This window comes from Equus przewalskii, chromosome 3, assembly GCF_037783145.1.
Source record: "Equus przewalskii isolate Varuska chromosome 3, EquPr2, whole genome shotgun sequence".
Classification (NCBI taxonomy): Eukaryota; Metazoa; Chordata; class Mammalia; order Perissodactyla; family Equidae; genus Equus; species Equus przewalskii.
The window spans coordinates 63612200-63635408 of record NC_091833.1 but is presented as its reverse complement, the minus strand read 5'-3'; the positions used below and the strand labels follow the sequence as shown (position 1 = coordinate 63635408).

General features: G+C 39.0%; 1 protein-coding gene across 15 annotated transcripts in view; it reads left to right on the top strand.

Moving 5' to 3' along the window:
• The window catches only part of SLC4A4 (solute carrier family 4 member 4), a 396172-nt gene that overhangs the window by 268112 nt on the left and 104851 nt on the right, over positions 1–23209 (top strand). For all 15 annotated transcript variants that reach the window (XM_070614690.1, XM_070614693.1, XM_070614692.1 and 12 more), the window contains one exon: positions 19629–19786. In XM_070614690.1, coding sequence (XP_070470791.1) covers positions 19629–19786 — 158 coding nt within the window. The remainder of the gene's footprint in view (positions 1–19628; positions 19787–23209) is intronic.

Sequence of the window (23209 nt, the reverse complement as noted above, 5' to 3'; positions counted from 1 at the left end):
GCATTCTCATGGAGTAACTTTTTTCATCAGGACGTTATGAAAACATCTGTAAAAATGTGTCATGAAGAGATTTTCTTTGGATGATGGTGGGTTGTTCCTGTGCCCACATGTCTTTGTGGAACTCCCCGAATGAAGTCCTGCTAAGGGAGTGGAGTGCAATTAATTCTTTTGAAAGACTTGGATTCATGTCACATTTTGGTTTCCAATTATACTTATAAAAATTCTCTATGGTTTTTCATTTTTAAAAGATGTGTTGAAGTAGTGCAACACACAGGTTTTATTGAAATAAAAAATACAAGAATAAATGAAAATAGCTTTTAAAAGATTCTCCCTTCTCTATTGTTACAGTAGGGCTATATGCTTCTATGCATTTATGTTTCCTAATCTCTTCCTTCATGGTCTAAACCATACTATGGGCTATATTTATATTGTCTCATTTTAGCTGTGTCTTCCTGATCTAAACTCCCAGCTTGGAATGTCTCAGTGTGGAAAGAATAAGAGACAAGAATTTAAATCAAAGGAATAGAAGAGTCAGAGTCCTTTCAGAGTTTTCTGAATAATAGGAACTGTTTTGCTTGATGTCATAGAAAAGCCTGGATTTTATAATCCTGAAGATGTTGGGTTAAATCCTCGCTTATCTCCTTACTAGCTGGGTGATCTTGAACAGGTACTTAATGTCTCTGAGTCTTAAAAAAAGTGGGTAAAAACTTATCTTTCATGTTCTTATGGGAATGAAATGAGATAATGTATGTGAAGTAAACCAGGCACAGATTAATTAGGTGCTTAAAAAATATTGCTTCTCTTTCCCCACCTCCTGCCACCTTGTGAATAGAGGAATAGGATAAACTATGGAACAAAGCAGTTGGGAAAATGGCACAAGTAAAGTAAGCGAAGCAATGTCTTTTTAATTGTTGGAATGGTTCAAGAGAAAGCAAAATAGACCACAATTTAAAAAATTTTAGAATTTTTATTAGAATAGATCTTAATTTAGAATGATTCTATATTAAATTGTTTCCATAGGCGTATACAGGTGAAATTTTGTAGTGGTAGTGTTTTCTCTTTCTTCTCTTCTTTCCTGAAAGTAACAAGCCACTAGGCAGTCTATAGTAGTACGTTAAGAATTATTTTTACATTTATACAAACCATTATGATTTTAAAATCTGAGAATGTAAAGGGCTGATAAAGGAGGCCGGCCCCATGGCCAAGTGGTTAAGTTCACGCGCTGCACTTCGGCAGCCCAGGGTTTTGCCGTTTTGGATCCTGGGCGCGGACATGGCACCACGCATGGGCCATGCTGGGGCGGCATCCCACAAGGTACAGTCAGGTGGACCTACAGCTAGAATATAAAACTATGTACTGGGGGGCTTTCGGGAGAAGAAGGAGAAGGGAAAAAAAAAGCTCATAAAGCACTGCAGGGGTATATAGATCATATAAGAAAGCTTCACATTGAAGGAGTGTACAGAGGGTGTCACTCATGGCTTAAAACCGTTTGGTAGCCACTCATTGCCTTTGTGATGAGCTCAGCATCCTGAGCATGGCTTCAAGGTCCTGCACTATCCTACCTGATGTCCCTCTCCAAAGTCATTTTGCAAGGTTCTCTCCCATGCCAACTTTTCTCTGACCACACAAGTGTTCTTTCAGGCTCACTAATATGGTATTCTCCCCCTTGCCTTGAGCCCTTTGCACATGCTATATCCTCTGACTGAAATGCTCCTCCTGCCCAGGCAACTGGTGTTCACCCGCTATCTCTCTGTAAATCTCTCCTCTTCAGGCGAGTTTCCTATGACTCACCAGTCTAGGTAAGAGCCTGCTCTTGTAAGCTCTTGTCGCAAATTGTGCTTTGACACCTACCACAACTGTCATCAAATAATTGCCTATTTTAATTTTCGGTTAAATGCTTGTCTTCATCAATAGGCCATTTGCTTCAAAGTTGAAGAGATGATGTCTGGCAAACTATGGCTCGTGGGTTATAGCCTGACGGTTGCCTGTTTTTGTATGGCTGGCAAGCTAAGAGTGGTTACAGGTTTACAGAGTTGTCTTTTTAAAAAAAGGAACATATGACAGAAACTGTATGTTGCCTGCAAAGCCTAATTTGACCCTTCAAAGAAAAAGTTTGCCAAACTGTGATCTAAATCATTGCTATATATGTTGAATAGAAGAGCATAAATATATTTGTATACCACATTTTCTTTTCTGAGCAGGCCACTTGATTGTAGTAAGGCATCCATTGAATCCATGATGATGTTGTTGTAAGCACTTGGATGAACTGAGGGCCGTGTGACCATCACAGGGTTCTTGGCTAGAGAACAGTTGTACTCAAAGTATATGGATTTGTCTCTAATTTAAATATGGAAGGAGTTTCTTATGCCATGGCAGTTTTCAGCTTATACTGCCCTGCCGAATGGATTTATTAGCAGTATGGATTAAGACACAACACATGCTTATCAGATTCTCAGAGGACACAAAATCGACAAGGTTAGTTGTCTAAATTTTAAATAATCGTATTAAGATCGAGAATGATCTTAACAGGCTGAAACCATAAAGAATTTGACAAGAATAAAGGTAAATTATGTAAATTCAAATCATGAAGTGAATAATATGAAAAATTCTACTTTATTTGGACGGAAAGTTTATGACTTTCATCAGATTTAGCCTTTTCAAAGGTACCTATTTTTCAAAAACAGTTGAGGGGGTGTGGTTATGGTGACTAGGATGGTGAGATGCCTGAACACTAACCTAAGAAGAAGAATTGAAGTAACTCATCCATGACTTCTGGAGATGGGAGTCTGAGGGGCAGGAAGCTCATGAAGGTTGCCTTGCCATCTGTCGAGAATAGATTACTGTCTGTTGCTCTAGACATAAACTTGTGATAGCAGGTGCATGTTTCGTGGAGGCAGTTTTTCTTTAATATAAGGATGAATTTGATAGGAAATAGAGCTTTACTTGTAATTTATTTATGAAGCTTTAACTAAGTCCTCCTTTGCACTAAACATTGTATTAGGTATCAGGACTGCAAAAATGAATAGGACACAGTCTCTGCCTTTTAGGGGTTCTGATTACATAGGCTTTGAGACAAATCTGTAAACAATGTTCGGTGGTGGATGTCTTAGCCCAGACAAGGGAGTATGAATTCTGCCAGGGGCTGGGAAGTGGGCAGAGGTGACAGTTGAATTAACTCTTGAGTTCAATGCTTTTTCTTTCACTATGATGTTCAAGAAGAAGCAGATGGCTATAGGTTAGGAATATAGTCGTTGGATGGGAAATTGGACTAGATGGTCTTTGAGTTCTTTAAAGATTTTCTGATTTGATGAATGTCAAATGAGTGGTGCATGGGGATTCAGAAATTCAAAATTCAAAAAAGAGGTAGATTTTAGCACTGGAGTGTTCCACGGAACAAAGGAGTGAACAGACCCTCGGGCTCAATATTCACGTCAGTAAAGTGATCATAACCTCCTGGTGCTCAGAGCCCACCAGGTACTGGTGAAGAACCTCTCAGGGAAATTTTTGTATGGCTGTTGCCAGCTTTTGTGTCAGAACTTTACTTCCCCCTCCATTCTCTTTTTCTGCTTCTTCAGTATTTTCTATTGTTCTAATTTGGTGCATGTTCTCAGAGACCTCAGTGAAGGGTACGTTAAAAAAAATCTGCTAAATAAATAATAGCATGACTACTACAGATTTAATTATAGCTATACAGCTGCCTGTTTGAAGTGTTCTGCTGGGGCCATATGGTCCCTTGTACATCCCAGCCTTGGAAGGACCTGGTGTAAATGTTTCCCAGCTGATTGTACTGAATTCTCAGAGAACTGCTAGCAGCCATTTGGAAGTCAATAGATGGTGTGCTTTACCTCTGTAGTCTCTCTGCAGAAGGACATTTTATCGACCATTTCTTATTAGACCCCAAGTAATCAGATATTAAAGCACCCACCCAGACAGCTCTTAAGACTTATGTCTACTTGTTAGTTTTACAGGCTGATTTTTTTTTTTTTTTGAGGAAGATTAGCCCTGAGCTAAGTACTGCCAATCCTCCTCTTTTTGCTGAGGAATACTGGCCCTGAGCTAACATCCATGCCCGTCTTCCCCTACTTTATACGTGGGACGCCTTTGGTGGGACACCACCAAAGCATGGCTTTTGCCAAGCGGTGCCATGTCTGCACCCGGGATCCTAACCGGCGAACCCCAGGCCCCCGAGAAGCGGATTGTGTGACCTTAACCACTGTGCCAGCGGGCCGGCCCTTACAGGCTGATTTTTGTCACCACATTTGATACACTAAGTGGAAAGTACTTCTACATTTAACTACTTCTATTCAATGGCTTTAAAAAAAAGTATTTTATGAACGATTCTTTTAATTATTTTCTGTCCCAGTGGTGGGGTGGGTACAGAAGTAGAGGAGGGCATCTGTGCTACCCATGCTGCTGTTCCACGAGTGACCTTGAATGATTATTTGGCTACTCTGGGCCTCAGGAGAGCCCTTAGAGGTCCCTTCTTGTTCCAAAATTCTGTGAGAATCAGCTGGGGAACATGTTCTTGCCAGGGACATGCATCTAGGGTAGAGCGGTGGTCTTTCCTTTTCTCACTGTGGCGTTCTGTTTATCTCCTCACTAAGTGCTTAGAAAGCCCAAATTTCCCATTCCTTGGGACAAAAAAATCTTTCCATATGAACTCTGTGTAAAGGTCCATACCTCAGAGAGTAACAGTTTTGGCCCTCAGTATGTACTTTTTCACTTCAAAGACTGTCTAATGCAGTGGTTCTTGAGCATTTCCCACGTCAAGGATCCATTTGAGTTTGAGATGAAAGGACGGATGCTTTCACTGGGGAAATGCACAATAAATGTGTAGGCACAAAAAGTTGTGTATAATTTCAAAGTGCCCATTGACCCCCTGCATCCCTACCAGGGTCCCCAAGTTCAGAACCTCTGCTCTGTGCTTTGATAAGAGGCTGCCTTTTCCTTTTCCTTCAGAGTAAAGGGAACTGCAGGTGAGGTTGAGGAAAGGGAAGTAGAAGGTGTGAAGCCTGAAACACCAGCTCCAGGGTTCACATGGTGCCAAGGGCAGCACTTGCCCAGCTCATGGACTGCACTGCGGTGGAGCTTGTGGTGGGGGCAGTGGGCAGTGTTTGCTCAGTTCCCTCACAAGAAAAGCATTCTGCATAGGTGTCTGTCAAGCCATTAACTTTCCACTCTTGGTTGCCTACGTTGCCTCTGATGGTTCCCACCCACCCACCTCTCATCCCTTGAGCTTTTTATTTTTAAAAGAGCAGTCTGTGTTTTTTGTTAGCTACCCCGGCTGGGATGTGTGCAGAAGAGAATGCACACGAAACATTTCCCCTTAAACTATAATTTTCTCTGGAAGTCACTAACCCCGCGATGCTAATTTTTGTGTGTTTGTTTTGTCTCCATTTGGTTGTTCCCTCTGCCACCTCTCTCTTCCAATGGCAGCTGGAGATGGTGGGGCAGAAAGAATGAAGAAATCCTATCTTTAGGATCTTGCTTTTTGGAGACGCAAAGGGAAGACTGTAAACAGACACTGCTTTTTAGATATTAATAGGTAGGGTGAGAGTCAGAAGTAAATCTCTTCATGTTTTTTTCCCTACCGAAAACACAGTCATTCAAGGACAAGTGCGTCGTTCTGAGGGAATGCAGATAAATTGGTGCCATTACTGTAAGAATTATATTTGTTTTACAGTATAGCTGCACTGAACCACCCACGCTCACCTCAGCCTTCAGTTCATCTGATATTTTAGCCTTGCCGTGGGGAAGATATCTCTGCAGGCTTCTCAGCTTAAAACTCATGCGTCTATACACTTGGTAGAATTAACTTACCAGGAGAGCTACTGTACTGGATGAATCTACATTTTTAAGTCCGTGATACAAACTCGGGAAAGAGACTTCTATTTAAAGTTCGGAGAATTGTGTACCTGAATTAAATGTGGTGCCATTGTAACTTTATTTTACTTTATTCCTTTGGGAGAGAAAAATTTTATTTTGCCAATCACCTGTTTCCCATTATTCTAGGATTACTTTAAAACTCTAACATGATAATAATTGTTGTTACCATTTATTGAATATGCTATTTCAGACACTGTACTAGGAGCTTTTTACATATTATCTACAACATGTAATGTATTATTATCAACCTGACTTTACAGATGAAGGGGCTAAATGCAAAAGACAAGTAACTCTGTGGTCTTCTCAGCAACTGTTGCTTAGGATAAGATAAAACGAAAATTTAGGGCAAAGATATTTTTAGTGCTCAGCCAGATTTTCACTCGAGCATCCGTTATTCCCCAGTATTGGCAAAATATTTGTTTCTGATGTTAGGGAGCATTGGGCATTTGAAGAAATGCAGTTCTAGTGTTGTGCATCATTCTGTACTCTTCCTTCTCTTTCACTCCCTTTATCCAGGTATTCAGCAAGTCCTATATATTCTGCCTTTTAATTTTTCTCAAATCTTTTTCAACATTTTGTCTCCACTGTTGTTCTCTTGGTTCAGGGCCTCATAATATTCCTCCATTTAACACATTTATTTATTGAAGGGCCTATTACTTCTAGGCTCTATGCTTAAATGCTTTCAAATGTCATCTCATGTATTCCTCTTAACTCTGTGAAGAGGTCACTTATTATCCTCATTTTACAGATGAGGAAACTCAGCTTAAAGAAATGAAGTAATTTGCGTAAGATCTCATAGCCAGTAAGAGGAAGAATTGAGATTTGCTTATAGCTCTGTCTGACTCAAAAGCTCATTCTCTTTTTCTCTACTTGAATTTAAATCAACTGGAGAACAGTGGCCAAGCTTAGCATGGTGAAGCGTGGCCTCTGGAGACAGATGGCCTTTGGTTTGAATCCTCTCTCTGCCTTTCCTAATTTAGTGATCTTAGTCAAGTTGTGAAATATCTCAATCTCATTTCCTCATGAGTAGTGACAACAGTTGTAACTGCTTATAGAAATGTGGGGAGAATTTAATGATACCATGTGGCAGGTTCCTGGTCTGGTGCTTGGCCAGGAACCATTGATTAAAAAATGTTAGTAATCATTATTAGTATTACTACTAATAGTTTAAAAATACATTGTTACCTCTTGGTAATGATGATGCCTTTAGAGTGAAGTTTTACCAATTGTAGATTCGATATCTGAAATTTGGAAGGAATTCAACATGTAGCTATTCTCCAAAAGCAGGACTCCCTTCCAAAATCTCACTGATAAATCCTGGAGACAAGTAGGAAAATCAGCAGGGATTTTTTAAAAACGATGAATGGTAGCTACCAAGCAACCCCCAAATAGAATTATTCTTCACTGACCTACACTCCTATGTTTTGGAAGCAGTAAAGGCTCTTAGCTTCTCACCAGGGATCTTTCTCAATTTTGCTACCACCAAATGGAGCACCCTTCCTGGAGCCTTCAATGTCCTCACTCGTGTTTATGTGGAGTCTAAGGACATCACAACACAGGTGCGATCACATGAATTCCATGCATTTAACAAACGTTTAGTGAATATTTACTGTAAAGTGGTGCCTTTATTAGGCACTGGGGAAACAAAGTTGAATAATATGTGGCTTCTTGTTAATAGGGGACTTTAGACCCCTTTTTAAAGGTACTTAGAGGCTAATAAGAGTCACAGCCAAGTCAATCAATGAATGCGTTGTGACAAGGATAATCACAGAAGAATAATCTAGGGTCCTGTGGTAGAACAAAGTCAGGGAAAGCTGAGCAGTCAGGGTCAGGCTGACCCTCCCTGTAATTCTTGGCTAGAGTTGGAGGCCTTAGTTGTAGTTAGCTTCTAAGGGGCATCCTGGTAGAGGGTGTTTCCTACCAGATAGATGAGTAAGTATCTCGACTCTCCTTCCTTGATGCCTGGAGCAGGTGACCTGTCTTTACATATGGTGGAGTTCATGACACAATGAAAGGGGAAAAAGGACTTTTAAAAACATTATCTATCTCCAGTAGCAGCTAAAGTCTGCAGGATCTTGATTTTTTTTAAACCCTTTTTAAACTGCTCTTCTCTTTATTCGGGGTTTCTGCTTTCTCTCTCTCTGACCCATTTTATTTTATGTAATTAAATCCTGTTAAATACTTCAAAATGTGTTCATGACTATTTTTTTTTTTGCTTGAGGAAGATTAGCCCTGAGCTAACATCTGTGCCAGTCTTCCTGTATTTTTTGTATGTGGGATGCCTCCACAGCATGGCTGATGAGTGGAGCAGGTCCGTGCCTGGGATCTGAACCTGTGAACCAGGGCCGTCAAAGCGGAGCATGAGGAACTTTAATAACTATTCAGCCATGGGGCCAGCCCCACGATTCTTAATGGTTGTCTGTATAGAGGCTGAACGATTGTACATGCTTAACAAAAGTTTGCTATATAAAAGGTTCAGAGGTTTGGGGACAGTATTTTCTAAACTGTAGGTAGTAAAATGCATTCATCAGAAATATAAGGATTTCGCAGTATAGTGAAGTGGAGAGATTATTAAGTTAGAGTTCACTTCCTGGCTTGGCCATTTAGCGTCTGGGTTTGGTGAAGTCTCTTAAACGTTCTGAACCTTAGTTTCCTTCATCTGTATAAGGGCGTAATAGTACATTTCTCATAGGCTTGCTGTAAGAAGTCAAGTAAAATAATACATGTGAAAGTGTTTGAAAAACTGTAAATAGCTATAAACATATTGACAATATTATCTTTTTAATGATATAAGACATAAGAAAATGTGACTAGAGATTTTGACAAGTTGATTTTTAAACTAGGGTAGTACTTGAAATTTTGTCCTGTTTAGGAAATCAGAACTGATGGATTGTACTTAATGTTATATTTAGTTTAACAGCCATTTGTAAATGCGCTGCTTTGCAGATCGTTTGCATTAATGGTGGTGAGATGTCTATATTTGGAAGGAAAAATTAGAAAATCAGATTTTCACCCTCAGGGGACTGTTTTCATTTTGTGATTTTTAAAAATGGAACCAAAGAAAGTAGAAGAGTGTTCAAAAAGTAAAAATGTGTAGCCACAGAGCCTTTTGGTGTCTTGTCTTATTTAATGACTGTCTGCACTCTTTCGTATTTTATTCACTCTGGAAATCTCAGACCACATCATAAATGTCCAGTACTAATAACATTATAAGTGATTGTCTAAATTTGGATTCTGTAGGCAATCAAGCAATAGCTCCTCTTTTTAGGCCTCTTAGACATTGGGCCAATGGTATTTAAATTTAGCTATTGGAAATAGTCTTCTAAATCACAGCTTGAAGATAACCTAAAGGGTAATCAGAGCTTCCGTTAAAAACAAAATACAAAATGTTTGTAGTAATTATTCCAGTAGTTCTGTCACACCAAAAAAGTCCTATCTCACAAATTAACTGAAGGGATGAGTAAAGAATACCCTCATTTAACAGAAAAAATTTAAGATAATAATTATTATGTGGTCTTGGAATAAAAAGCAATACCTGGTTAAACTTTTAAAACAATTATTCTTATCTTTTTCCTTCTTCTGCCGTTTTCTAGTCGGGCAACCATACAATTTATGGTAAAGAAGTGAGTTAGGAATGGAATGCTGGGCTGTTTAGGATGGTGTTTGTTCACGCTATTCAGGAACACCCAAATTCTGTCCTTAGGCCAGCATTCTCTCTAGAAGATCATCAGGGGAAATGTGTACATAGAGAAACAAAGGCTGAGGAACCCGTGATTACTGGCTGAGGCTTTGGCTGCAAACCCCAAAGCAGAGCCCTGGTGAACTAGGCAGAGCCTTCTGCCTCCTTGGTAGCCATAAAGAGCCTAGAGGCAAAGCAGGCTCCTTGTACTTGGATCTCAAGAGTAGCCCTGCTCTTTGTACTGGAACCCCTACTGCAAAGAAAGGCCAGAACAGAACTTTCAGTGAGAAGAACTATTCCCTGTACCTAAGAAAAAGCTGATAAAGGCTCATTGACTTAGAATCTGATTAGTTCGGATCAGCCTTCTTCTTCCTTGGGTGTGGATGGGATGAGAGAGCTGCTGGAAAGTCAGGGGAGGATGGGCAATAGGGACAGCCTTCAGTTAACCACAGAAGCCAACTGTAGGCAATGCACTGGTCTCCAGCCATCATACTCTGGGATTTGCAGAGTTCAAGACTGTAGGTCTGTTCCAAATAGATATACATAGTTCTTGGTGGGTCAAATCTATTTCAAAATTACCCCAGTGATTAGTTTTCACAAGGCTGCTTTTGATGCCCTGCTTCTTCATCTCGCCTCGTTGGAGACTAATTTTAGCCTGAGGAAAGTATACTTGATTAGGCTATGTTATATTTGTGTTGAGTAGTGGAATATTAGGGTTTGTATGACACTGGAAGATAAAGGCAGGGATAAATCATCTCAGACGTAGCCCATTCCGGTGATCTCCTTGAAATGCACTGTAGGAAGAGAGAAGGAAGTAGGGAGGGTTACTCTCCATGTTGGAGATGCTAAAAAGGAGTGGGGAAGAGTGAGCCCCACATTTTTTTGTATCTTGCTGGGCATTTTACCTCTTATCTCTTCTAATCTTTACAAAAGCCTTTAAAGTGTGAATTAGGGCTTTGGAATATGGTTTCAGTTTTTCACTGTCCTTTATTTCCTTTAAATATTTTCTGCCAAGGGAGAACTACATGTAAGTCAGATTTGCAATAAAATAACACTGTATTAAGAAACTCATTACAGTATAATTGTTTTATCAAAGTAGAACACACGTACATATGATTTATATACATGATATATGTGACATATATGATTATTAAATAATCATAAACCTACCTGCTGATTTTTTACAATGTGAACACAGCTGTATAATTGTCACTCAGATTATGAAGTTGAACATGACCAGCATTGTGTATTTGTTTTCTATGTCATTATTTCTTCTCTTATTTTTATTATTTCATTCTTTGTATTTTCTTTGGTTTTCATTTGCTATTTTATTCTTACTTCTTGAGATATATATTTAGGTCATCAAACTTTAGCTTTTCTTCTTTTGTAATATTTGCATTTAAGGCCATGAATTTTACTCAGTGCATATGTTTTTAACTGCATTAAACAAATTTTGATATATCATATTTTCATATTACGAGTAATATTGACTCTAACAAGTCAGTCATACACATTTTAATCTCTAGGACCATTATTTTGTTTTTAAAGTAGATTCCACTGGAATTCTCTGTCTTGTAATAAATATATAAAAGTAGTATTAAGTTTTGTTAATGTCTATGTCTGATAACTACAATGTGCAATTCTACTTCAAGTTTTTTTCTAATTTCTATTTTTTTCTCTTGGATTCCAGTCATTTGATCTTGTTTGTTAGTATGCCTAGTAATTTCTGATTGAATGTCAGATATAATATATACATAGTAGAGATAATTTGGTACTCCAGATGATGCTCTTTCTTCAGGAACTATTTCTCTTGCTTTTGGCTAACATTTAGGTGAGGGGTAGGTCACCTTAGTATTCAGTCTGGAATTGAGCTGATTGGAAGTTGGGTTTCAGTCTCTGTGTGGATTGGTCTATTACTGGTTTGCTGTTATGCCTTGGGTCTTGTTCTTTAGGGGTCCCAGCTGAATGCCTGGCATGTTTACCCATTACTTTGAGACTGCTGAAGGCTCTGCCAAATTTCTGAATCTCTGCAGCTGCTTAGGAATCATCAGATGCCTTTAGAAGACAATCAGAGCTAGGTTTAGCCTCACCTCTATGTAGTTTCCTTCTATCAGAGATATTAGTTCCTCAAGTTCTTAATGTCATCGTAACTTTCTGATGCCTTTCAATAGATTACAGAAATCCAGCTTTTCTGTTTTTCTTGCTGGAAGGGATGCTGTGATGCAAGATAGTTCACCATAGCTGGAAATGAAGTCTCTTCTTAGACACATTTTTTAAATAGAAATATCTAGTTCACTAAGTACACAGATCCAGGCCTATGACTACCCACAAAGAATCTAAATCCTTGGATTCATAGACTTAGAGATGTGTATTATGATAGAGAAATACAAATGATCCTATGAAACAGACTCTGAGTCTGTTTATCTAACCACATGGATGAAGATGTCAACTCTCTCTTTTATTCGCTTGTCTTACTGTAAGAGAAAACAGCTTGCTTCTTGTCTTTATGGAACTATAACCCTCCTATTAGGAAAAAAGTCCCAATGAATTTGTCAAACACTGGTCCGTCAAATTGGCCACTTTTTTTTGAAGTGTATAGAAAGGGAGTGGGCAGAGCAAAAACATGGTGAGTGAGAGATCTCTTTTTTTACCTACCCTAACAGTTAATATTATTGTTTGCATTTAGTAAATTCATTCTCAGAGAGCATAAGTAATTTACTGAGATGCTATTTGACCTAGGCTTTCCCTCATACTTTTGAGTTCCTTGAACCTTAAGGCTCCATAGCATGTAATGATTTTCCAATGCTGTGTCTTATGTACTGCTCAAGAGTCAACCTCAGTGATGTTAAAATGTAGAGTGACCATATAATTTTTTTCTTAGCCCAAGACACTTTTGAGAATGAAAGAAGGTATTATTAATAATTACACCAGGACAATGAGGTAAACTGGGACTGTTGTAATCAAACTTATAGGTATGGGGACCCTATTTACTGCTAATACAGATATCTTTGCAGTGGATGAACCTCGCCTAGGGTGACCCAGACTGATTTTGAGCTTACCAAATAAGTTTGTTTGGGAAAGAATATGAGCTGGCAATTTCCAAAGAGAATGGAAGGGGGAAAATCAGCAGGAAGAAGGGAATATAAGCCAAGAAGAAGAAAAGAAGAGAGGAAAGAACACCAGTAAGAAAGCCAGGAATAAGCTCTTTGCCTAGGAAAACAGGTGGATGTTAGCATGTGGACATGAGGCATTAGGCAGGGTGAACTGGGAGTAAGTACAGATTGGAAGATTAAATCCTTTTCCTAGAGAGGAAAAGAAAATTTATGGAATGGGGTAGTAGTAGGTGTAAGCTTTCTAAAAATAATGGGAAAGTATACTCAAGTTTAGATGATTTTTAAAATATCACTTTTATTAAGGACATTAAACAGCCAATAGAATCTTCTTCTATTAAATCAGATTCAAATAGCAAACCATAAGTACTCCTGGGTATAAATGACATTTTATTACACTTATTTTAATATGTGCTAAAAATGGCAGAGAAAAGGAATTAGGGTTTAAATACCTGCCTAGTGACTGAGGAGTAATATGGTAGCCTGGACCTACTTACCATGTGATGCTGTAGGTCTGAAAGTGATGGTAAGGAGACTAGGAGGGCATACTATTAATCAAATGATTATCCAAGTCAATTAATATAGATTAGCAGTTAAATTGTGATAGGCTCCATATAGAAAACCTAAAACATGCTGGCTGCTTTCATAGAAGAAAGCTGGAGAAGCTAAGACCCGAGTGGAATATGGAGGATTGATTTTTTTAATTAGCTGTGTATGATGCATATCACTTGTGTGTGAGTAACTTTCCCATCATCACACAGAGCTATCATCCCAAGTAAGCTATTTCTTTTATAATCAGTCCACTTGCTTTGTTTTATCCTTTTATAGTCTCTAGTTTCTCAGTATGCTAATACTGTGATCACTGGGTTGTTAGAAAACCACTCAGAAAGAAAGGAAAGTTAAGAAATTGTTTAAGAGTAAGCATTTATGGCAGAGGGCAAGCCATGTATTTCTGAGTAATTATAACAAGACCTTACTCTGGAAGAAAGAATACAGGCTAGTGTAAAAGGAACCTGAAATGTACATATCTGGATTCAGAGTTGGTAATGTTACATGGTAAAGACAAAAATGGCGCAAAATCACTGAGCTAGTCAAAGTATCTTTTACTAATTGTAGCCCCACATGGCAGCCATTTGAAATCCATTTCCTTGAAATCAAGGTTGGCTAAAGGAATCCTTATTCACTGTGTGTGTTCTTGTAGTTGACCCTGCATAAGATTCAGGCTGAGTACCCCTTGGAGAAGCAACTAATGATCTATAAGAAAGGAATGTCAAACTTTATCTTTGGAATTCAATCCAGATGAGTTTATTGGGTGATTTTCAAACGGATTTAAAAACCCTAGATTCTGTTCTCACTTTCGTTATCTTTTATTGTGCTTTGTAATCCCCAGTTATTCTTCACCTTTTTGTTTAATGTTTACAGTTTTTTCTTAGTATTTTATGTAGTATTTTATTGTATAAGCCCAGAATTGCTTTTCATACTTCAGTCATTACTTTTTCATTTATCAGATATTATTAGAACACTGGAAAAAGATAACACGTGAATCAGGATTTGATGAGCCCACCTTTAGGAGAGACATCTTTAAACTTAGATTCGAAGAAGAGCCTTCCTTGAACTCTGTTGCCAAGTGTGATTGCTGCATTTTGTGACCTCCCATTGAACGATATACCTTTCATATAGTATTTATGTTTCTTTTTTCATTATAGCTACTTGTGTATTTGCTTCTCTTCATTGGACTGTCAACTTCAGGAGAGTAAAGTCTGTGTGTTCTCTGCAGTGCCTACTACCAGGCCTTGAACATTGTAAACACCCATCAAGTTTGAAGAGAATTAAGTGGAATTGAGAGTGGATTTAAATGGAAGATGAGAAAATTTCTGTCCAAAGCAGCATTTTTAAATATGTTTTCATATCATAATATACCTTATTTATCTTCTGGGCAAAGAGGCATATTCAAGGCTCTGAGATAGTCTATAGAATAGAAAAGTATTTAATTTTATTTAAATTGATGTTCCTCAGACTTATTTGACAAGTACACTTTTGTGAAGGATATGGACTCTGCAGTAGACAGAAATCACCTCCGATTAATTTAAGTCCCAAATAGAATTTTCTGGCTTATGTAACTGGTAAGAATTCTTGATGAGATTGCAGGATGGAGAAGCTGCAGAACCTCAGGACCTGGCACTGGGGACTCAGCAATCTCTCTTCTCATCCATTTTCTCTCCTGCTTTTGTCTGTTTCATTTTGGGTGCTGACCTCATTCTCTCCTAGTATGGCCAGTCCTGTAACAGGCCCTTTCAACATGGAGGGGAACAAGCTCAGATGAAAGGGAGAATATTGATTTTTACACATGAAAATATTGATTGTCCAAAAGGGTTTGGCCCTTGCTTGGGTCACGCATCCATTCTTTGGACCAATCACTGTTATCAGGGGAGGAGTTTACTAAGACTGGCCACATTTGGGCCTTTTTTCCACTTAGATGGCCTGGGTCATGGTGAGATGTCTGGACCCTACTACTTTAAGAGAGGAGTTAGGAAAGCTTATTGGAAAAAGCAGAAATAATAACCACCATTCATTCATTCAACAAATATTTATTCAAACTTTCTCCTCAGGCACTCTTCTAGGCATTAGGAATACAACACTGAATAAAATAGACAGATATCCCTGCCTTCATGGAACTTACATTCTAGTGGGGAGGCAGGTAATAAAGAAGTCAAGTAAAACATATAGCATGTTTGACTGTGATGAGTACAAAGAAGAAAAAGATAAAGTGGGAAAGAGGAGTAAGAAGAATCTGTGGGGAGAAGGAGGTTGAAATTTTAACTAATGTGGCCAGGGAAAGACGCGCTGATGAGAAGGTGACTTTTAAATAAAGATTCAAAGGAAATGAGGGAGAGAGGCAGCCAGACATTACATTCAGAGGCAGTAAAAGCCCTGAGGTAAGAGTGTGCCTGGCATGTTTGAAGGAGGACATGGAGGCTGGAGTGGCAGGCATGCGGAAGACTGGGAGAGAGCAGTAGGGAATAGGGTCAGGGAACTGATGAGGAGCCAAATGGTGCGGGGGTTGTGGCTTATCTTAATGACATTGCTTTCACTTAGTGAAATAGGTGCCAACAGAGGGTTTTGAGCAGAGGTGTGACATAGACTGGGGGCAAGAGCAGAAATAGATAATCCAGCCAGGAGACCAATGCCATTATCCAGAAGACAGCTGATTGTAATGTGGACCAGGGTGGTTGCAGTGAAGGTGGTGAGAAATGGTCAGATTCTGAATATGCTTTGAATGTAGATCCAACAGGATTTGCTGATAGAATGGACATGGGGTGTGAGAGGAAGAGAAATGTTGAAGATGACAGCAAGGTTTTGGCCTGAGCAATGGAAGAACAGAGTTACCATTAGCCAGATGTGGAAGACTGTAGGAAGAGCTGTTTGGGGGTGCTATCAAGAAGACTCAGTTTTGGATATGTGAAGTTTGAAATGCCTGCAGACATCCGAGTGGAGATGTTATAGGTCTGTAGTTTAGGGAAGAGGTCCTGGCTGAAGATACAAATTTGTGAGTCATCAGCATATAGATGGTATTAAAAGGCATGAGATTTGATGAGCTCACCCAGGGAGTGTGCATAGCGAGAAAAAAGCCATCCAAGGCCTGAGTTCTGGGGCACCTCAGGCTCCACACGTTTTTACTTTAGAATAGCTATTAATTTCTCTGAGAATACTAGTATTTCACAAACACAGTTTGAGATATGATGATCTAAAGGGACTAGTCTTTACAACTCCTTCTCTTGAGAGCATGTAGAATACAGTTTATTTCCTTTGGCCTTAAAAATAGACCCGCAATTTACCAATTTGGGTACAGGAATCTCAGTAAATGTACCATAGTACTAGTAAGACATTTCGTAAAGGTACATAATCGACTATGGGATATTCTGCATTGTGAGTCAGATAATTGCTTAGTGACATATCCAGACAGAGTAGGTTCTAGGATGAGCCTTTAAAACCTTTCTAACTTTCCTGGGCGTTTGATGGTCTTTTGGTCTGATTTTTGGTGCTACAGAGTTCATTCCTTCCATTCATAATACTTATTACAGCTGAATTATGCACAAAGTAGGTGTTCAGTTCAATGAAGGATAAACTGTTCTAACTCTCAAGGAACTTGGGGAAAAGACTAAGCGTTGGTAGAAGTATGATTCAGAAATGGGTGCTTTTGGAGTTCCCAAGGAAGTGGGCTGAGATGGTAGAAAAGCTCTGAAGGATGTTTAGAAAAGGTGGAAGTGAGGAAAGGACAGTTTTTGGTAATGAGTGTGGGAGTCTAAGGACATCAAACAGAAGGGGATTATGATCGGATTACCTGCCTGACTAGAGCAAAGAGTCTGCTGAGGAGAATGGGAAGTAAAATCACATTAGTATAGAGCGTCATGTCCACTGTTGGTAATGGGAACTCTCTCTGGAAAGAGTTGGAGGAAGGTTACTAGCAGTGATGTTTTGTTATATGTTTGGGCCACTTGGCCATGCCCCACACTCTACTCTGTGTTATAGAGAACAATTCATTACTGCAATTCATTTGGCGGTAATAACAGTTTTGGCAATTTGATGTTTTTAAATCTTTCCCATGGCTGCTCTTTTCAAATCTGTAGAATGTAAACAGATTTTTTTTAATATTAGCATTTCTTGGAGGATTAATGGTATAAACTTTGGAAAATTCCCTTACTGCTTAGAAGTAGTCATGTTCCTAACATCTAAAAATATATATCTTGCCTTTGCTTTTTTTTGTTTTTTTGGTTTCCATGAAATTATTAACCCCAATGTCATTGTTTTTTGCCTCACAGCTTTCTTCTTATATGAAGTAATAAATTAAAGAAAAAATCCCTATAAAAATGCTACTGAGGTTGATGGAGCTTTAGGGATCAGTTCTTATGTCACCTATTTTCCCTAATTAAGAGCTCTTAAAAAGGAAATTGAAAATAAAATGTTGCTATAACCTTTTTATTAACAGGGAAAATTGGGCCGTGCCTGCCACTTCCCATCTCAGCAGTAATCTGTGGCAAAATATATGAAGGTCACTGGTAACTTTTCACTTGAAGGGGGAGACATTTATATTGGATGATAGGTATACATCAGAAGTCTGTGCCTTTCATATGGTCCTGCAAAATTCTTATCTCCATCTGTCCACGATTGTTGAAGTGTTTTCCTTGAACTGTCAGAGGCATTTCCCACTCACTGAAGGATGATTGAACAATCCTGTTCCAAGTGGGAGCTGGGGACCGAGGGGAAAGGAAAGAATAACACCTACATGTTAAACGTTCAAAGTGACTGTGTTAAGCAACCTTCACTATCCAATAAAACCACTTTATACCTTTACCTCTCTCCTCAAACTCCCACATACCTCCCTCTTCCTCCTCCTCACCAGCAGCTCACTTGTATTTCACTGCAAAAATATGAGTCCTCAGAAGCCCTCATCTTCATCTCACCAAATCTCCCAGATCACCCCCAAGTGTGCCCATATGGTCTGCCTTCCCTAGTTATGATTGATAGGCTCTCTGTGTTTCTGTGTGAAGCCAACCCCCTAGCTTGGGTGAGGATCTTGTCTCTTCTCAATAATTCAAAGTTGCTTGAGCTGCTTGTGCACTTATCCATTACCTCTCCTGAAGCAATAATCTGTCTCTACTAGATCATTCTCATTAACCTTCTGCAGTGTTATCATATTTCCCCTTAAAAAAAAATCCCCTATTTTATGCCTTCCTCCACATACATCCCCATTGCTTGGCTTTTCTTGGTAGCAACATTTGTCATAATAATTATCTCTACACCCTGTCTCCATTTCTTCACGTCTCCTTTCTTACCGGGTACTCTGGTGTCTACTCTAACAGCTCTTGCCAAGATCACCCAGAACTTCCATCTTGCAAAATTCATTGGTCCATTCTTGGTTCTTGCTTTATTTGAACTTTCAGCTGCCTTTGACTCAGGAGATTCACTCTCCTTATTGAGCCCTTTCTTCACTTGACTCTTGGGTGAAGTCCTGGCTTTCCTCCTACCTCACTGGTGGCTCTTCTCAGTGTCCTTTGCCCATATTTCCCCTCATTCCTATAAAGGGTGGAGTGGCCCAGTGTTCAGAACTTATCCCTCTTCTCTTTCTACACTTACACCCAAGGTTGTGTCATCTTTTCTCATGGTCTTAAATACTGTTCACATGGTGATAGCTCCTAAATTTATGTCTTCCTACTCCACCTTTCCACTTGGACTTTTAGTAGGAAAGTCTCACGTAAAACATCCCAAACTGGTCCCTCCTTATCTATACAACTTCATTTGCTGCTATTTTCTCTCCTTTGTTACTTCATCTCTCACCATACTCGCCTTCTTCCTATTCCTCTGACTGCCAAGCTCCTTCGTGTCTCAGAGGCTTTGCACTTGCTGTTCTCTGCCTAGAATGTTCTTTGCCCAGATTTTTGCATAGTTTGTCCTGTCACTCCAATGTAAAATGTATTTCTTCAGAGGTCTTTCCTGACCACCCTGTCTAATGTAGTACCCTCTTACCTGTTTTATTTTCCCTTCTTAGCACTTATCACTACTTTAAATTATATTTTATTTCTCCCCTGCTGGAAGATGAATGCAAGGAGGTCATGTAGTCAGTCGATCCATCCCTGTATCTCTACGGCTTATATTTGTGTCTGGCTCACCATGGACTCAACACATATATACTGAGTGAGGGAATAAATAAATGAATGGAGTTATACTACACTGTTTTATGTGTAAACCTGTGATTACACTCTAAATATTTTTGAAACCAAAGTACAGAGAAATGTTTATTATAATAGAATGGTCAAACATACTAGAAAAATGGCTAGCTAGGGCCTGTTGTATATAGACTCATATAAAGGAATTTCTTTGGGTGATATATGGAGTGTCTCTGCTTGTTCCCATCTCTGGAGATAAATTGTGTTTTCTTGGCTCTTCCCATACAGCTGAAGAATAAGTTCATGAAAAAACTGCCACGTGATGCAGAAGCTTCCAATGTGCTTGTTGGGGAGGTTGACTTCTTGGATACTCCTTTCATTGCCTTTGTTCGGCTACAGCAGGCTGTCATGCTGGGTGCCCTAACTGAGGTCCCTGTACCCACAAGGTAAGCTGCTCCCTGACCTGCTTGGATCTCCAGTGTGGTCACTCACAGGGAAATCTCCTCTCCCTCAGGCTACAGAATCAATAGAATGAGGATACATCCACAGAGGTTTAATCTGAAATATGGTTTAGTCTGACTTTCATGCTATCAAATTACTTGGCACTTACATAGTAGTAATAATAAAAACCATTATGATAATTTATTGAGTAATGTACTAGTTTATTCTTACAGATTAGTCTATTTAATCCTCACAATATTTTAAAGACAAATTATAGGTATTTGGATTTTACAGATAAAGAAACTGAGTCTGAGAGTTTAACTTGTCCAAGATCATACAGATGGTAAATGATTCAGAGGTCAGAGTTGTTTTCATTTGCTCTGTATATCAGAAAATTGGTAGTGGGTGCATAATATGTGTATATATGTATACGCATATATATACACACACATAAAAAATCATTAAATCTGTACACTTAAATTTGCTCACTTTACTGTTATGTGTTATGTCACATAAATTTTTATTTTAACAGGAAGCATATTACTGTTATTACATTCATGTCCTCGTTGCACTGCACAGTACCTTAGAAGTCATCTTCTTTATCTCTCTCTCAAACTGAGCTCAGTGAAGTTAGGAAACTTGACTTACCGAGTGTGATAGGTGAATAGAAGTTAATGCTTCACTTAAACTTGTGATGAAGAAGAGTTTAAAGAGAAGCTTGTAATCTTCAAGTTAACATCAGAAAATTATCATATGAACAGGAACTTTCTCGGGGGGAGGGGTTGTGCTTTCTGTGAGTCTCAGAGCCAGCAAAGGTGACTTTTCCCTTCTTTAGCTTTCCCTGGCTGAGCATGCAGAGCTATGACTCCCCCTCAGTGATCTCAGATGGTCTGAGCATGGTTACCTGGCCGTGACCAGGGGCTCAAGATGGTTTTTGAGCCAACTTAGAGGAAAATTAGAAGATTTCCTTGTGGCCTCCCAATTCATAGATCACAGGCCACTCTTTCTGATCATACAGGTGTTTTTTCCCCACGTTTTTATACTTCTTAGACACTTAAACTAGGAGTAAGTCTTGGAGCAGTGATTGGACAAATAGCAGAGGAAAAGAGATGATCATAGCTTATGCAGTTAATGGGATTATCGTGATTTGTGTTTTCTGTAACTTAGCTTTCTGCTTGAAAACATTCCAGCAGAGCCTTGCAGTTCTATCTGAGCCATCACCTGGCGAACAGCTGGCTGACTCAGATCATGGCTGAAGTCCAGCTCGTGTGCCCCTATGGTTTTATTTATGTCTCTTCTGACTAATTTTACTGGGGCTTGAAAGAAAAAAACATGCCAAGACACGTTAAGTTGCTTTTGCTTTCTCATTTTTATTGTTATTTTTCTTGGGAAGCCGCAAATAAAAAATATTTTAAAAGGCTTTTTATTTAACAATAATATGAGTTCATTGAGTTTCCAATCATGACCATTTTTGTGTTCCTCTTATCATCTGCTCCTGTCTGGCTCATTCTTTTTCTCTGTTCTGGAGGGTGGTGCTAGTCGAGAGGTGAAATACAACATCATTTGAATTAACAAAAGGAGCCCAGCAATTCAAGAGAATGTAATTCAATAATGTAATAAAACTATTTCAGGGCAATAATCTGAGCGATATATCCTAGCATGTTAACATTTTTCCAGGAAATAGTTTTATCCATTTGCTGTCTTCCGAACTAGTGCAAGCTGTAATCACTGAGTAGGGAGTCTCATTAGCTTTCTGTGTATGAGTAATGTGGGGCCATTTACAATGGCTGCATCCTGTGAAATCCAATAAAGGAAATCCCACAAGGAATGTGGAGTGGTTGTGAAGGGCTGCCTCTGCGCTTAGTGATGTGCTGTAACGTGCATGCTACCCTGTTGTACTGCAGGGAGACCTGACAAGTCTGTTTTTATACACATCGTGTGATGGTCATTTTTTCTTTTAAAGGTGGAGGATAGTTTTGCTCTTATGCTTATTGTTATTACTATTTATAATAAACAGTATTGCTACAATGCATGTTTTAGGAAGTGCAGCTCTGGCAGCTCCCCTTCTGTTGGTTTACACATTTCTCTATTTACTCTGTTAGTTGGTGGATCTAGTTTAGCTTTCTGCTTGCAGCTGGACCACTACCAACTGGGTGGATGTTATCTTCTTGCTATTCGTGGGAAAGCACATAAACTCAGTCCTTTGATCTTTCGTTACTTGGTAGGATACACCTAAGATTTTCCTACCATCTTGCAGACACTTTGCTTGCTGTCATCTTATATCTATTCATAGAGGCCACCACTGACTCATATTTATGAGCTATGTAGGGGATAAATATTATTCCCATTTTGTAGTTGAGAGATGGAGGCACAGGGAAGATTCGCTGTCAGTGCTAGAAATAGAACTGCAGATTTCTGCCTCTGAGGCCAGACTGAGAGGGAGAGTCTAAAGAGATATCTAGAATGGATTAGAATAAAATACTTTAGGGTTTTCCCATGAAGAATAATGAAAGTCCCTGATCAGTTGTCCTTTTCTGACCTTGATTTGCACATCTAAGGCAAATAGTTATTCAGTGAGCTCTAGCCTTCTAAAAAATTAGAATATTTATCCTTTTAGTCTCGCTGTAAATTAATATACATCTTATGTTAATAATTATTTGCCTAAAAGAAGTAGTTTGTCTTTAATTGTCTAAACCATAAAAAAAAAAACCTATTAGAGGGGTTGGGATGGACGTCCCACTAGTTCAGTTTTGTCTTGTCTGACAATCCAGTTGCTAACTGCTGTTTTCCATATGTAATGTGGTCGATTAGGATGGGTTTGTGGTCCTCACGAATCTATTGTGGAAGCTACAGTTTAGCCACATTTTCCAGAGCTGCTAAATATGAATAATGGGTTATTTGCTTCACTGTTATTTTGAGAGAAGGGACTAAAGGATTGGTACATGCTGAGTTTATTCTAGAAATAGCTGTGATATATCAGGAAGGAGGGGGGTGCACATCCTTTCTGAAAAGATTGAGTGGTTTAGGAAGACTGGCTCTTTTTCTGATATTATGCTCTGTTTCTGCCTATAATTATTTTGTGAATGTGAGTGTAGTCCATTGGTTCCGGACACAGATCATCTGGTACTAATTTTTGTTGTTGAGAATGCTAGAGGCATCCTCCACAGGCATAATTAGTTAAATGAAAAAGTGCACAAGGGTACAAGGGCCCCATGAAGATTCTCGAGACAACTAGGCACTATTAAAAATTCTAACTATGACTTATTTCTATTATGAGCAAATAAAAAGAACTCAGTAACATAAATTAATTTTTTCTCTGAGCTGTCAACATGGGATGTGCTCTTCCAGCCACACAAATGTATGTTTACTATTATTTGTTAATAAAGAAAAAAGCTTCTGGTTAAAAATAACATCTGTCCATTGACAAA